The 17474-nt window shown below is 38.2% G+C and overlaps 1 protein-coding gene across 5 annotated transcripts in view; it reads right to left on the bottom strand.

The window, feature by feature from the left end:
- Nucleotides 1–17474, bottom strand: part of PTPRM (protein tyrosine phosphatase receptor type M) — a 792402-nt gene that overhangs the window by 301271 nt on the left and 473657 nt on the right. For all 5 annotated transcript variants that reach the window (XM_037806216.1, XM_037806217.1, XM_037806218.1 and 2 more), the window contains exon 11: nt 17002–17104. In XM_037806216.1, coding sequence (XP_037662144.1) covers nt 17002–17104 — 103 coding nt within the window. The remainder of the gene's footprint in view (nt 1–17001; nt 17105–17474) is intronic.

The following is a 17474-nucleotide window of genomic DNA, read 5'->3' as shown; positions in this document are numbered from 1 at the left end:
ATTAACTTTCTGAGGATCTGCCAAACTGTGTTCCATGGCCACTGTATCATTTTCCATCCTCATCAACAATGAATGAGTCTTCTTAATTCTCCACATCCTCTCTAACATGTGTAATTCTGCTTTTTTTAACAGTAGCCATTTTAGTAGGTGTGAAATGGTATCTCATTTGGTTTTGATTCACATTTCCCTACTGGCTAATTTTGTTGAACATTTTCTCAGTGGTTCCTGGCCATTTGTATATCCTCCTGCCAGTCCCATGCTGTTTTGATTACTGAAGTTTTGGAATAAATTTTAAAACTGGGAAATTTGAGTTCTCCAACTTCTTTCTTCTTTTTCAAGATGGTACGGCTATCCCTGGCTCTTGACCCTTCCACATAAATTTGATGTCAGGCTTTTCCATTTCTGTAAGAAGACTTTTATAATTTTGATTGGTATAGCATTGTATTTGTAAATTGCTTTGGGTAGAATTGACATCTTAATATTTAATGGTCCCATTCATGAACATGGAATGTCCTTCCACTTATGTAGTTCTTCTTTGACTTCTTTTAGAATTGCTTTGTAGTTTCCTGTGTACAAGTCCTTTACATCCTTTGGTTAGATTTATTCCTAGATATTTTATTCTTTTACTTACCATTGTGCATGGAATTTTTCATATTGTTCATTATTATGTATAGAAACACTGTTGTTTTTTTTTCCTGCATGTTGATCTGATACCCCATCACTTTGCTGAATTTATTAGCTCTAGTAGCTTCATTGTGATTTTTTCAGGACTGTTTATATATAAGATCATGTGATCTGAAAATAGGCAAAGTTTTACTTCTCCCTTTCCAATAAGGATGACTTTTATTTCATCTTCTTGCCTAACTGTTCTGGATTGAGTTTCCAGTACAATGTTGAACATCAGTGCGACAGGGGCATCTTTGTTTCTTTCCCTGATTTTAGAGGGAAAGCCTTTAATCTTAATCCATTGAGTATGCTGTTAGCTGTGGGTTTTTCATATTTGCCCTTTTATCGTGTTGAGGAAGTTTACTTCTAGTCTTAATTTTCTAAGTGTTTTTATCAAGAAGGGGTGCAGGATTTTGTCAAATGCCTTTTCTGCATCAACTGAGACGAATATGTGATTTTTTTCCTTTCATTTTGTTAATGTGGTGTATTACATTAATTGATTTTCCTATGTTGAACCATCCTTGCATACCTGGGATAAATCCACTTGATCATAGTGATGTGGATTGAACTGTGTACCCTGGTTTGGACACGTCTTGTTCTTGGTCTGCAATCTGGTTGGTGTGGACCCATTTTAAATAAGTTCCTTCAAGGTGTTAACTTCAGTTAGGTTGTGGTCTAATTAAATCAGTTTGGCTTTAATCTGGATAACTGGAGTGCTTTATAAGCGGAGTGAAAATCATAGAGAGAAGCCATGGGAGCAGACAGAGATGGAAGTCAACAGAGCCCAGAGAAGAATGTACCATGTGCAGTGCCATGAAACAGAAAAGCCAACGACCAAGGGTCACTGGCAGCTAGCCCCAGACTGTCATAATCATTTTAGAGTAAAAATCACACCTTGCTGATATGTCAATTTTGGAATTCTCCTCGACTCATGAGCCAATAAATTCCCTTTGTTTAAGCTAACACATTGCATGGTATTTTTTTAGCAGGTGGGAAAGGAAAACACATGGCTCATAATTCTTTTAATGTATTACTGGATTCTGTTTGCAAGTATTTTTTGAGGAAGCATCTATGTTCATTAAGATATTAGTCTTTGATTTTTGTTTCTTGTGTTATCTTTATCAGGCATTGGTAAAAGTTTGAGAAGGATTGGTGTTAATTCTTCTTGGAATGTTTGGTAAAATTTGCCAGTGAAGCCATCTGGTCCTGAACTTTTCTTTGTTGGTAGGTTTTTGATTATCTATTCAGTCTCTTTACATGTTATTTGTCTGTTTAGACATTCTAACTCTTCTTGGGTCAGTGTAGGTAGCTTGTGTGTTTCTGGAAATTTGTCCATTTCATCTAGGTTATCCAATTTGTTGGCAGAGTTGTTCATAGCATCCTCATATCATCCATTTTTATTTCTGTGTGGTCAGTGGTAATGACACTCCTTTCATTTCTATTTTGCTATGTGAATCCTTTGTCTTTTTTTCTTTGTCAGTCCAGCTAAAGGGTGATCCATTTTATTGATCTATTCATAGAACTAACTTTAGGTTTCACTGATCCTCTCTTTTGCTTTTTTATTCTCCATTTCACTTATTGCCACTGTAATCTTTGTTATTTTCTTCCTTCTGCTCACTTTGGGTTTAGATTGTTTCCTCTTTTCTAGTTCCTCCAGGTGTGAGGTTTGGCCTCTGTTTTGATATCTTTCTTCTTTTTTTTTAATGCAAGCACTTATAGCTATAAATTTCCCTCTGAGCACTGCCTTTCCTGCATCCCATAAGTTCAGTTTGTTGTGCTTTCATTTTCATTTACCCCAAGATAATTCTTAATTCTCCTTGTGATTGCTTCTTTGACCCATTGTTGTTTAATTTCCACATATTTGTGAATTTTCCACTTCTCCCTCTAATATTGATTTTTAGCATCATTCCACTGTGGTCAGAGATATACTGTAGGATTTCAATATTTAAAAATTTTTTTATACTTGTTTTGTGACCTAACATATGGTATATCCTGGAGAGTGATCCATGTGCTCTAGAGTAGAATGTGAATCCACTGCTATTGGGTCAAATGTTTTATATGTCTGTTAAGTCTAGTTGGTTTAGAGTATCATTCGTGCCTTTTATTTCTTCATTAATCTTCTGTCTAGATGTTCCATTCATTATTCAAAGTGATACATTTAATTCTCCTATTATTAATGTGGATCCATCTATTCCTCCCTTCAAATCTGTCAATATTTGTGTCATATATTTTGGGGCTCTGCCATTAAGAGCATATATATCTACAATTGTTTTCTCTTCTTGCTGAATTGACCCTTTTATCAGTATATAGTGACCTTCTTTGTCCCTCATAACAGCATTTGACTTAAAAGTCTATTTTATCTGATATTAGTATCTTTACTCCAGCTCTCTTTTGGTACTACATACATAGTAAATAATTTTTGCAATCCTTTCACTTTAAACCTACTTGTGTCTTTGAATTTAAGGTGAGTCCCTTTTAAACAGTATATAGTTGGGTTTTTCATCCATTCTGCCAATCTCTAACTTTTGACTGGAGAGTTTAATCCATTTACATTTAAAGCAACTATTTATAATGCAGAATTTCCTTCTGCCATTTTGCTATTTGGTCCTTCTAAGTCTTGTATCTTTTCATCCCTCAATTCTTCTGCTAATGTCTACTTTCAAATTTTTTTATCTTTCTATACTTTACTATTTTGAGTCCCTTCTCATGTGCTTCTTCATATATTTTTTCAGATTTTTGCCTTGTGATTAACTTGGTGCTTAAATTTAACATTCTATATCTATAACAATCATTTTTAATTTCATAACAACATATCTTCAATAGCATATACACACACTGTTTCTATACCCCTTGTCTGTCCCCCTTTTTTTGTACTTGTTACAAATCATATCTTTATATATTCCATGTCCCAAACCATAGATTTATCATTATTTTTATGCAGTTGCATTTTAGAACCTCTAAACAGTAAAAAGCAGAGTCACATACCAAAAAATATTTTACAATAGTACTGGCATTTTTAATTACCCACATGGTTCCCTTTACCAGAGTTCTTTATTTCTTAATGATGATTTGATCCACTGCCCATCATCCTTTCCTTTCAGTCTGATGAACTCTCTTTAGCATCGTTTGTAGAGCAGGTGTAGTGGTGTCATATTCCCTCAGGTTTTGTTTATCTGGGAAGGTCTTAATATCTCTCTCATTTTTGACTGACAGTCTCACTGGATATAACATTTTTGGTTAGCAGTGGTTTCTTTCCAACTTTAAACATTTCATCCTACTGCCTTATTGCCTCCAAGGTCTCTGATGAGACATCCACACTTAATCTTATTGGGATTTCCTTGTTCATAACACATTGTTTTTCTCTGGCAGCTTTCAGAACTCTTTCCTTATCCATGGCATTCAATTTTGACTAATATCTGTCTGGGCATGTTTTCCAGTTTGCTAATGCTGCCCTTTTGCAAAACACCAGAAATGGACTGGCTTTTATAAAAGGAGGGGGTTATTTGGATACACAGTTACAGTCTTAAGGCCATAAAGTGTCCAAGGTAACACATCGACAATTGGGTACCTTCACTGGAGGATGGCCAATTGCATCCGGAAAACCTCTATTAGCTGGGAAGGCACGTGGCTGGCATCTGCTTGCTCCTCCCAGGTTGCATTTCAAAATGGCGTTCTCCAAAATGTCTGCATCAGCTTCCAACAGCCGTCTTCAAAATGTCTGTCTTAGCTCCTGTGTGTTCTTCAAAGTGTCCCTCTTGGCTGTAGCAAGCTCGCTCCTTCTGTCTGAGCTTATATAGTGCTCCAGTAAGCTAATCAAGGCCCACGCTGAATGGGCAGGGCCACACGTCCACGGAAATTATCCAGTTAGAGTTATCACCCACAGCTGGGTGGGGCGTATCTCCATGGAAACAACCCAATCCAATTGTTCCAACCTAATCAACATCAATACGTTTGCCCCCACAAGACTGCACCAAAGAACATGGCTTTTTCTGGGGGACACAATACATACAAATTGGCACAGCATGGTTCTCTTTAAGTTTATCCTGTTTGTGATTTCTTGAATGTATACATTCATGCCTTTCTTTAAATTTGGGAAGTTTCCTGCCATTATTTCTTTGAATATTCCTTCTTCCCCTTTCTCTTTTTCTTTTCCTTCTGGGACTCCCACTATGTGTTTATTGGTACATGTGATGGTGTCCCACAGGTCTCTTTGTCTCTATTTACATTTTTTTCATTCTTTTTTTTCCTACTCCTCAGTCCGAGTGATTTTAAATGTCTCGTCTTCAAGTTCACTGATTCTCCTTCGAGTTCCAATTTGCTGTTGAAACCCTCTAGGGAATTTTTCATTTCTGCTTTTGTGGTCTTCATCTCCAGTATTTCTGTTTGGTTCCTTTTTAAAATTTTTCTCTTTTATTGAGCTTCTCATATTGTTCATTCATCATTTTTCCTGATACCCTCTAGCTGTTTCTCTGTGTCTTCCTTTATTTTATGAGCATACTGAAGATTCTTTTTTTAAACATTTCTATCTATTATGTCCAAAGTCTGGTATCCTTCATTGATGGTTTCTGGATTTTTATCTTGTTTCTTTGAACAGACCATTAGTTTCTGTTTCTTTGTTTACCTTGTAATTTTTTTTTATGCGCCATGTACAATGTAATATTTTTAAGTGTTAACTCAGGGATTTAGTCCTGTGACCCATGACAGTCTTTGAAATCTGCTCTCTAACTACTTGTGAAATTGGACTTTGAAAGTTATCACTGCTATGCATATATGTTAAAGGTCATAAAGAAACAAACAAACAAAAAGCTATTCCTTAAGTTTGATGAGTGTCCTGGTTCAGTCTTTCAGGCTGTCACCTGACAGACTGGTGTCCACATACAGGCACAGGGCTACATCCCTCCCCCCAGAACAGGTCCTGGGACCACACTGGGAGTGCAGGCTGGCTCCACACTCCCCAGGGAGGGGGTGAGGGGGAGGCCAGCAAGGGGTACCATAAGCTTCTCCTACCTTTTTATAGCTGTGTTTTATAGATTTGGCATTTGCCCAGTTACTGTAACCTTTTAACTGTTTTCTGGCTCTACTAGTTTTCATTAATTGGTCATAGATTTTGTGGGGGAATGGCCTCTTGGAGCATCTTGGTTGACTGGAAGTCCTATATGGGTGATTTTAGCACTTAAAAAAGTGAGGGTGAGGCCTCTACCATCAATTCCCCTGGCCTTTGTCAAACGTTCCAAGATCCTCTCTCACAAATGCTTTAGCTCCTAGCTTGAAACACCTTTAGAAATTCCTCACTTAAATTACTGGACTTAACAGTCATGATTACAATGCTCACCACTTTCTGAGAGCCAATGGCATAGCAGCTTTGACATTCTAAGGAAAGGCATTTTTAAATTAAAATCATTTGCAACATTTTGATGCTTTAGGTTTGTAATTAACTAAATTCTAAATTATTCCACTGTTGACATTTAAAGATGGTCCAGATAAATGGGGGAAAGAAAGAGCACACAACTTTCTCTGTTGCCACAGCAAACAGATCAACTTGCATGTTCACCTCCATCCAGCCTGACATCTGTCTTGGCTTCTGGTCAGTAGGAAGAAGACTGCACAACACTTTCCTGTTCTCACTTCCAGGGTGACCCATCGGGTATAATGTATAGTTGCTACTGTGAATGACCATCAGTTCTGACACGCAATCTGCATTTCCAATCCCAGACATTTAACTTTTCCAAGACAAGAATGGGTTCCTTTTGGCATAGCAGGAAAAAGAAACAGCATGATTAAAACCTTGGGTCTTCCTTGGCTCAGGTCATGAGTTACCCACATTCACCCACTAAGAGCCCCTGCAGCCTTCCTTTGGAAGCAGAGAGAAGCATTACAGGCTCTGACTCTCAATGAGCAGGCACAGCAGAATTTATTCAGGAGGCTAATCCATAATATACACCATAATAGATACAATGAGCATCACAAAGATGAGCCAGCACAAACTCAGGGCAAAGGGGTTTGGGCATGCAGGTAAAAGGGAGGTAGAGAGAAGCAGATAAGGGAAAGACCCTAGAAGTTCTTCTGAAGAAGAGGAACTAATAGCAGCCAGAAGTTTTTTACTGCTTACATAAAATTGGGATTTAAGAATATTTACACAGTAAGTGATTTCCATTACATTATGAGAAACTCATTGTTAAGCTAGTTTTTCAATTTCTAAATTTCTAGTATTCACTTTAACAATACTTTATCCTTGATTAGTCAATACATTCTTTTTTTCCTAAAAAGGACTAAATATTTTTGATTTCTATAAATCTTGTGTTTAATGTCAGTCAGTGTTTGGCATTTATATACCTCTTCCCTCCTGCCCTATGTTACTTCCATCATTAACTGAGCTTAATGAAAAGGAACCCTGGAGGAGCTCAGCTCTGGCTCTAGATCTTGTCTCTTTTACACTCTCCTGTTTGTTTTTCCCAATGCACCACCTCTTCTAATCCATTCTCTGAAGTTGAGGGTCTTTGCTACATTATTTTCCTTACTAAATCCCTTGGATGGTTACTCCCTGCCTAAGGGATAAATCTAAATTCCTGGGTATGGAGCAAGAGGTTGTCCAATCTAGCCTTGCCCTGGCTTTGCCTATTTCTCATCGCAACACAGCCTTATAACAGACTTCTCACTCCAAGACCACACCAACTTACTCAGTGCTCCCTCTTGGACCTTATCTGTCTCTATCATCCATTATCTCCTGCCACATACCTAATCTCCCAGATCATATACCTCAACATCACATACATGCCTTGAACAATACCCACCACTTAAGACTCAGCTACTCAGCTTCAGAGTTCTCCCACATTCCACCATTCCCTCTACAGATCCCACTGATTCAAGTTCTCATCCCCAATACCATAGAAGACCCGATGACACGTTGGCCTCACTCCCCCTTTTAGACCACAACCCCCTTGCGAACAGAACCCATAATAGCCTTCTCTGCAGGGCCAGTGCCTCGCATAGTGCTTGGGACCTCACGATAAATGTGGACCCAACAACTCTGTAAGAGGGTTTATCCCCCTTGCTTTGGAAACATGAGAAACCTGATGCTCAGAGATGTTAAATTTGTGATGGTCACCAGGTTTTTATCAGTATGTTCTTTCCCTATATCATGGTGCTCATTCAAAAAGTTAGACCCACAATTTATGTGATGTCTAAAAGTGAAGTATTATTTGATTGTTAGACTAAGCCAAAGTGGGAGTGATCTACCTGTCCAAAAGTTTGGGTGTAACAGCTGACATTATCTTGCACTTTAGACCTTGATTATTAACTATTGATAGGTTCTGTAGCTTCTAATTAATTTAGAGCAAAGCATTGTCTACACCTAGAAATGAGAAATTAATTTCTAATAGGTTAATTTAAAATGAAACTACTTTTAAATTTATATTACAGAATCTATGTATTTTTAGGTAAATTCACACTGTGAGATTTTACACTACTGTTTTTTCTTTTTCAAAATATTATAGCCATTTCAGCAAGAAACTACAATCAGGGAATAACATTTTTATGTGACTAAATGAGAAACACATTTGTGAATAACTTATTTAACTAAGCCAGGATCAAACTCTTGAGCACAACCATACTGATTAAAAAACAAATTGTAGAGTCTGGGGAGTGAATTCTTACATAAACAATCAAAATGACGGCATGATCACAAAACGGCACTTGAATCACATGTATCTTTTTTTAAAGAAAGTAGAATAAGAGTTAGATTCTTCATGGTGAATATAGCATTAAACTTCATTGAGCCATGGAAGCAACACATCTTGCTGGCTCTTCACAGATAGTCATATCGTGAGTTTTACTATGTTGCATTAAAATCTTCCTCAGTGGTTATGAAACAGAAGACCAGGTTTTCCTTGTTTTTTGGTTAAGTTCATTCAGTAGAGCTGATAATAACCACTATTAGCTAATGGTGCAAGGGGTCAACAGGGAAACACCAAACCTTTTTCAATAGTTGTTATACAGAGTTGGGATTAAGGGAAAGTTCACTACCCATTTACAGTATTAATTTCTTGAAACTTGCAAATGCATGAATAAACAGACTCAATCAAGTTCCAAAATGCCTTAGAGAAATCAGAATTTACAGTAATTATATTTATGTTTCTGTTGGTAAAGACAATTGTTAAATGTTTAATTTATTTTCCATGTAAAAATAGATTTTTTGTGATAACAAATTTTAACAAAACAAGGTGAACTAATAAAGGAAAAGCTGGAGGACAAGGGCTGGTCCTAAGAATAGAAATAATGCAAACTACCCACTGGTATGACATGAGGATGCTACATCAAGAGCAAACACTCATGTACCATTTAGTATGTGTGAAGTATGTTTCGAAGTGTTTTAAAAATATTAACTCAATTAATCTTCACAACAATCCTAGTGTTGGTACAATTATCATGCTGGCTTTACAGATGAAGAAATTAAAGCACAGACAGATTAAGTAGCATGTCTAAGGTCACATGGTGAGTAGTGGAGCTGGGGTTTGAAGTCGGGCAGTTGGGCTCTGGAACTGATGCGCTAAAGCACCAATTTATGCCTCCATAGTTGCCAACTGTCTCCATTCCCACCATCAACCTACCACAACAACACTGTAAAGTCACCCATTGAGGCTGGGAAATGTGCAAGGGTTTCATGTTTCCAGAACCAATAATTAGTGAAGGCATGCTGGCCTTCTTTCAAGAATCAGCTAGAAAATATTCATTTATGAGACCAGCTACCATTTTGGAAGGCAGAGAGTCTGACTCTTTGGTGAATTAATGCAGGAAAAGTTTCTATGAGGCCACGGCAGGTATCAGCAGAAACAGCTGCCACAGGAGGGCTCAGGGCTCAGGGCTCACCATGGCACTGAGGTGTTGGGGGCAAGTGTCTGGTAAAAAATAAATCTGGGGGACATCTGGTACTTGGATCTGGGGCCTGGAGCACAGAAAGGCAGAAGGATGGATGACAAGAGCAGAAGGAGTGAAGATGCATTTCAATTGTTTGATAGGTTATGGTCAACTTGGCCCTGGTAAACCTCAAGGTTTAAAAACACATACATATATACCTAAAATATAAATATACTTATGCATAACACACAAATACACATGTATGCTGTATACATATATGCATACATATATACCTACATACATATAAACACAACCACAATGTGTATACGTAAATTTCTAGTTGAAAAACTTGGAGCATTTTACTAGAATGTTCATGAAGCATCTGATAACACACTATAGCCTAACCTGACTCCCACCCCAAGGAAAGCACAGCTGGTTTTGCCCAGCATTCCCAATCCACTTCTCCATGCATTTTCCTCCACGTTATGTGATTAGCTGTCTCCATGCCTGTCTCCTCTTCAGGATGTGTCTCCCTCACTCCTCCCAGAAGAGTTCCCTAGGTTACTGGAAGCCCTGGAAGGCATTCATTATCTGAATGCTTCAGTGATGAGTTTGTCTGCTTCAGACAACCACCAAAACTCCTGAAAGATGACTCACGTGGTGAGGACACCCTAAAGAATGAAGAGGATGGATGGGAATGTCACTTCAGTCTTGTGGGATGAAGGAAAAAAAAAGACAATTAAATAAAATATTTTTCCCATTAAATTTAGCAAAATTTTATATATTGTTTTAAATTTTATCTTATCTTATCTTATTTTAATTTTATTTATTTTTTGCTCCCATTTTCCTACTCATTCATCCATACACTGGACAAAAGGGAGTGTGATCCACATGGCTTTCCCAATCACATCGTCACCCCTCATAAGCTATATTTTTATACAATTGCCTTCAAGATTCATGGATTCTGGGTTGTAGTTTGATAGTTTCAGGTATTTACTGATAGCTATTCCAATTCATTAGAACCTAAAAAGAGTTGTCTATATTGTGCGTAAGAGTGCCCACCAGAGTGACCTCTCGGCAACTTTTGGAATCTCTCAGCCACTGAAACTTATTTCATTTCCTTTCACATGCCCCTTTTGGTCAAGAAGATGTTCTCCATCCCAAGAAGCTGGGACTAGATTCCTCCTCGGGAGTCATATTCCACGTTGCCAGGGAGATTCACTCCCCTGGGTGTCAGATCCCATGTAGGGGGGAGGGCTAGTGATTTCACCTTTCAAGTTGGCTTAGCTAGAGAGAGAGAGCCACATCTGAGCAACAAAGAGGCATTCGGGAGGAGGCTCTTAGGCACAATTCTAGGGAGGCCTAGCCTCTCCTTAGCAAATATTTATTGATTCCTGTTGGGGATGCAAAAATAAATAAGACGCAGTTGCTGCCATTCTTATGCTAATAGCTGTAATGACATAAGCATGAATGAGGGTGAGTGGTACCCCCAAAGTGGGAGTGATATGGGGAGAGGTGACATCTGCTCTGGGATTTGCAGGATGTAAAGGGCTCCCTAGGGAGAAGGGGGGCCCAAGCACCCAGCAGAAGTGGCAGTGAATTCCAAGGCTCCTTGCAAGATGAGAAGAGAACTGTTCATCCAAGGAACTACAGAAGGTAGTGTTGATGGAGTGAAAAGTTCCATGTCTGGGGAGTGGGGTGGAGGGATGAGCAGCAAGGTCTAAGAGGAAGATAAGGCAGAGGGGGCAAAGGGTAGCGAAGGCCATGCTAGGAAATTCCATTACAGGATTGAAAATTTCAATCAAGTGGTATGACCGATTGTGTTTTTAAGAGATGATGCTACCAGTATGAGTCATAACAAATTACCATGCTAGGTACCACCGGGACTCTTTCCTTGGACTTCTACAGAGAGGAAGACAAACGAGTTGCTGCTGCTTTCAAACATATTGTTGAAATATCTGCTCCTACTTCATAATATCCAACTTCGAAACCATAGTCAATGGTATGCCAACAACCGTAATTTCTAATATGGGAAATTAAAAGCAGAATGTATGATTACCTCCTGTGTTTCATTGATAATAATGATCCCATCCTTGCTTTTACTGTGAAAGGGTTTATTTCACGTTGTCACCCAAGGTGATGGTTCGCTAGCCACGATGACACTCATGCTGGGACAGTTTCCTTTAGGGAACAGCGGTGAGGCAAACAGCTGGCTCACAAAGGGAAGAAAGCTGCCTTCCAGACAGTTCTGGAATCTGATCAATCGACCATTCCCTGAAAGTATGGCAATTTTCTTAAAAGAAATAACAATTGCTTTGCTCTCCATTTTCCTCAATGGAAATAAAGTTGTCCTTTGCCTTATTTTGAGAATACAGAACGGACTTTTTTTAAAAGGACCACAAGTTAGACAATGAGGGAAAAAAAGCATCCCGAATGCATTTCTAATTTTCTACTTTGTTATGGAATATTTGATGAGTGGTTTGAATAAATCTGGAAATATTAGAAATTAACAATGATGTTTTAAAATTTGTATACATTTTTTCTGGTTAACCACATAAGGCAAAGTAGCATGAGGAAAATATGACAGGGAGGAGGAAATACAAATAGCAGATGTTTACAAAGTCCACCACAATAATGAATTCAAGGTAAGGCCAATCTAATAAAATCTTGGATAGCTCATATAAAAATAAATAAAGTTCTGACTCATATGAAACTAAAGTTGTTCTAGGATACAAGACTTTTTTGTTGTTAATCAGCAGTGTTTTGGACAAATAAAACACTTAAGTTTGCCTTTTTCTAATGGGAAAAAATTCCTAGTTCATTTAAATCTTACTCTGTCTTACTATGACCACCCTTAAAATAAGTAGAGCAAAATATTTCATCCATTCCTTACACCACATCTCTTCCTCATTCAAATTATAGCCAAGTTCTTATCAGCATTCAGATTTTGTCCCTGGTTCTCAAAAACTATTCCCACATTGCTTTTTAATTATACCTATTAAGGAAGCATTTGATTGGGAGGACAACCACAGTATAATAAGTTATCAATGAAGAGAAAAGCAACAGCAAGCATTAAAATAATTGGAACTTCCTTCATTAGAATTAAATTAAAATCACATTCCCATGTTTAAGAATCCAGTTCTAATGTTTGGGTTGTTGAAGCAATTACTGTCCGCCTCCCAATCTCCATGAACAGACAACTGTGATAGGTGATTTCTCCACTCAAGAGTTTCTCCTGAATTTCACTGGCATGAGCACAAGAAAGTTTAACTAACATATGCAAGCGTGGAGTTTTAACTAAGAAGATCGATTGCCCCAAGCTATTTATGAACAAAGAAAACAACTATGTCTAAAGAACAAAATGAGAGTCATTTGTAAAGAGCATCATCTAAAGCACAACAACTAGATGATCTTGTCTCAAGCAGTCAATCATTATAAGGTATGAAACACCATTAATGAGGAATATTGCACACAGCAGATTATATACACATCACAAAAGTAAGATCACAGAAAGCGTTTTTTGTTAGTGCAAGTAAAGCATGAAAATTTGTGTAGAAATCATTCTTTATTGCGAGGTGCTCTATCACTGCCAAATGTTGAGGGTTTACTCAATTGGGTTGTATCTGCATGGACAGTGGGGAGGAGAAGAAAGAGAATTGAGGGAATTCTAAATGAGAAAAAGAAAATCCAGCTTTTCCCTGTCTTATTAAGAAAAAAAAATTGAATCCATGAACAGACATTAGAATTCTCTCCCAGGCGCTCATTTGCTGGCTGGAATGATGGAATTTGTGTTCTTCCTAGACATGTCAGGATTTAAATAATTTTATATGTCAGAACTGATATGTTGATCAATAGAAAGGCAACAATCATTTAGATTGAGGGTTTAGTGCAATTTCAAGAATCTGCATTAAGCAAGCTGAGTGTTTGTAGTTGAATCAATACATAACCACCTTACTAAGTGAAGTGCATAAACAAAGTATGACTGAATTTTCAACACCAATGAATATGGATTAAAGAAAAATCAAATCAATTGAAGGAATGGGTCTTAAAACCACACAATGCCAGTATTTTTGAATACATAATACTGTGCAAAATCCAGGAGAGCAAACAGATGTTCACTTTCATTTCCACTCTTTCTTCTACTATTTTTCTTATCATTTGGGAAAAGCTTTCTTGTATTGCAGTTTGATTACATGTGCATTTTGCAAATTTCCAGATGTGTTCAAATGTTGCAATCTGCAGTATGGCTTTATGTTTTAGGTCTCTATGATTCCCTAATCAGAGTTCTTATTTCTCTAAACATTATATGAAATCTTGAAATTTTAACATACCCCATTTAGTTTCAGGGTATTATGGGCATTCTTTTCCAAATTAGTCTTCCTAGATATTTTGGTCTTCCATCTACTCAATAGACAATCAGTCCCATTATGTTGCACAATATAACGAATTCTTTTAAGAGAACATTCATTTTTCTGACAGGTGAGGTTAAGATAATTTCCTCTCTCAAATTTGTGCCAAGAACATTTGCCCATGTAAGATCCACATCATTTCAGCAAAGGTGTTGCCTGTAGAGGGTTTTCCTGTAATGCCAACTCCAGGTGTGTCCCACAGGGACTGATCTTTATTCACATCATGGATGCTCATGGTCAGTGATGTGGACTATGAATGCAGTCAGTTTACTAATCTCCAGATGTGAATATGGCGGAAAGTATAATAGAGGCCGAACTCAAAAAGTGACCCTAACACATTAAAGGTGAGTTGAGCCAACAACTAGATGGTCTTCAATCAAAGCCGGGCAGTGTGAACTTGGAAATCGCGCATTGTGGTGATGCAAAAGAGGGTGTGAGCCCATAAAGTGAAATAACAACTTACTTAGATGGCTGAGTCTGATGAGATGATGTAAGATCTGTGATGAAAGCTAGGCATTTTGGACACTTTCATGAGCATTTGAATCTGTATTTTTATAGACATAATAATAGAAAGCCTGAGGACATCTGTAGTGAACAAACTAGTAGAGGCTCCAATGTCTCTAAAACAATTAGAAATGTGTAAAAGTAAACAAGAAAAAAATAATGCCTTGGCAAGATAGACGACAGGAAGAAAATGATCAGTAGTTCAGAACGCAACTACCATAATAAAGATGAAGTGGGTTGAGGTAGGTGCGCAGAAGGCTAACTTAGAGTGCTCAGAGCAATGTCATTTGGGAACTTGGACTTGGAAAGATTTGTGAAAAGATGTGGGTGGAAATCTAAGTGAGAGGTTTTGAAGGTAAGATGCACCAAGAATAGAAAATGTGCAGAAGGAGTTTATATGAGAATAACGTTGTACAGGGAATCACTGTGTGTGTTTGGGAAAGGGTTAGGGTTTCCACTCTCTTCTGTTTGGAGGTACTGAAGGTCAGTGACTGCTTAAGTCCTTTCTTTTTGTCATGATGCTTTGGCAGCAAAATACTGATTCTCGTCCTAAACAGCCATTAGTGCTGAGTTGGTCAGAATGAAAGGATGCTGTTCCGGATTGCTAATGCTGCCGTTTTGCAAAACACCAGAAATGGATTGGCTTTTATAAAGGGGGTTTATTTGGTTACAAAGTTACAGTCTTAAGGCCATAAATGTCCAAGAGAAAGCATCAACAATAGGGTACCATCACCGGAGAAAGGCCACTGGCATCCAGAAAACCTCTGTTAGCTGGGAAGGCACGTGGCTGGCATCCACTTGCTCTCATGTTGTGTTTCAAAACGGCGTTCTATAAAACGTTGCCCTTGTGGTGTTTTGTCCTCTCTTAGCTGCTGCTCCTCTTCAGAATGTCACTCTCAGTTGCTCTGAGGTCCCTCTGTTTGTGAGCTCTTTTTATAGGACTCCAGTGAACTAATCAAGACCCACCCTGAATGGGTGGGGCCACATTTCCATGGAAACATTCAATCAAGAGGTCACACCCTAATCAATGTTGTCACTCACAGTTGGGTGGGTCACATCTCCATGGAAACAGCCTAATCCAAAGATTCCAATCTAATCAACACTAATACATCTGCCCCCACAAGAGCGCATTAAAGAATATGTTTTTTTCTGGGGAATATAATATATACAAACTAGCACACATGCTATCAAGACTACCATCAGAACTTCAATTTTCATTTAATAATAATTCAGCTTTCTGGAGTGGAAAAAAGTCTGCTGCACAGGCACAGCACCCCTGAATGTTGGGCAGACCTCTAGAGAAGGTGGGGTGCAGGACAGTGGGGAGACATCCTCGACACCATGAGCTCCCCCAAAGGGACTGACAAGGGTCGCTGATGCCCCGTCTTGACCAGCATCACCAAGAGAAATTTGGAATGACGCTTTTATATTTTTCATGGCATTTTCACAAAAATGCACCCATGAATGACCAGCCTAAATCCCTTACATGGGCTACGATGCTGAGTGTATTCAACAGAATAAACTAAAAAATTGTTTCATAAAATTTTGTAGATTTTTCAAAGACAATTCTCTGTGATCCCACCCTCATCTGACTTCACTATCAATGAATACTATTTTAACTTTTGATTTTATGAACTGAAACTTTATATAATTTGTTAAGTAGAAAGAAATCCGGCTGATTGCCTACAGTATTGAAGTGAAAACGTGATCAAACACAGCCAGGATTCAAAAGGTTAATGAAATAAAATTCTACAAAAGGAACATGAAACAAACCGAATACAGCCTTAAATGTGAATGTAAATGTTTCCTTGGAGTAAGCTAATCAAAGTAATAGACTATTTTGAAGGGAATCTATGCTGATAATTCAAAGGTAAAAAAATCTAAATTCCCTCTGAAACAGTTGAAATTTCATTTATAAAGATTAATGAGCTTATGACAAGTTCATACTCAAGAGTTATTCAGGCATTCCTTTGTGCCTTCCTAGGAAGAATAAATTTATTTTATTCATTCACTGTAAAAGTTACACTTTGTAATTTTTTAGCTATACAAATCATCATGGAATGAAAAATAGGGCCTAGACGTTGGTAATAAACTTGTATCTTTTCAAATAAAGATTTCACAGTGTTCTTACAATCACTTGTTTCTTTTTTTAAAACAATCACACCCCACATTTTCAATTGAAAAATAAGCCCATTTACTAAAAGTTAACTGACTTAAAATCCCAGGTAAATGAAAAACAAATGCCATTTAAAGAAAGGGGACAGACATGTCACCTCCCATTGGATTTCTAAACAGCAGCAAGCAATTACCTTTCAGAAGTGAGGCCCCCTATTCAAGGGACAGTCGCTTTGTTCTATCTGCAAAAACAACCCACTTGCATCCTAATTGAGCTCTTTAAACAATACTTGAAAGCCCTGAATCAAGGCGCTTTCATTTTCCCCAGCCATTTCCTTTAATTAGAGCTAATAGAGATATGGGTTTACATGCTGACCGAGGTTGGTGGCCCATTCCTAGGAAACACATTTGAGAAGTGAATTAATCTGATTCCCTGTTGCTCCTGGCTCCATACCTGACCGGGGCGCCTCGGCTGTGTGCTGGCTTCAGCAGGACTGTCACTGTGTTGTCAGTCTGATTCAAGGGCGTCTCGAATTCATAAGCTGGCATGGAGGGCGCTGGGGGGAAAGGCAGAGGATGGGAGACTCATTAGTTCTGGTTTATCTTTTCAGTTTTCTTTCCACTTTGTGTTACAGAAACCACTAGGAACTCAGTGCATTAGCTTAAATGGCAGCTGTCGAAAGACCACGAAAAGCCACCCACCAGACAACGTCAGGGACTGCTGCTAAAATAAGTCTATATTGACCTCTTTGATCTTGAGTTTATACTGGGAGAGGGCTTGAGGGCGGTTTCTAAGTTGCTAGCAATACTGTTTCTTGATTTGGGGTCTGGGTAAATGGCTGTGGTCAACTTGTGAAAATTCATCAACCTGTGCACTGAAAATGTGTGCACTTTTCTGCATATATGACATCCTTCGATACGTTGTTC

The sequence above is a fragment of the Choloepus didactylus genome, chromosome 16 (genome assembly GCF_015220235.1).
Source record: "Choloepus didactylus isolate mChoDid1 chromosome 16, mChoDid1.pri, whole genome shotgun sequence".
NCBI lineage: Eukaryota > Metazoa > Chordata > Mammalia > Pilosa > Megalonychidae > Choloepus > Choloepus didactylus.
Note: the sequence above shows the minus strand (reverse complement) of the source record. Positions and strands in the feature narration are given on the sequence as shown.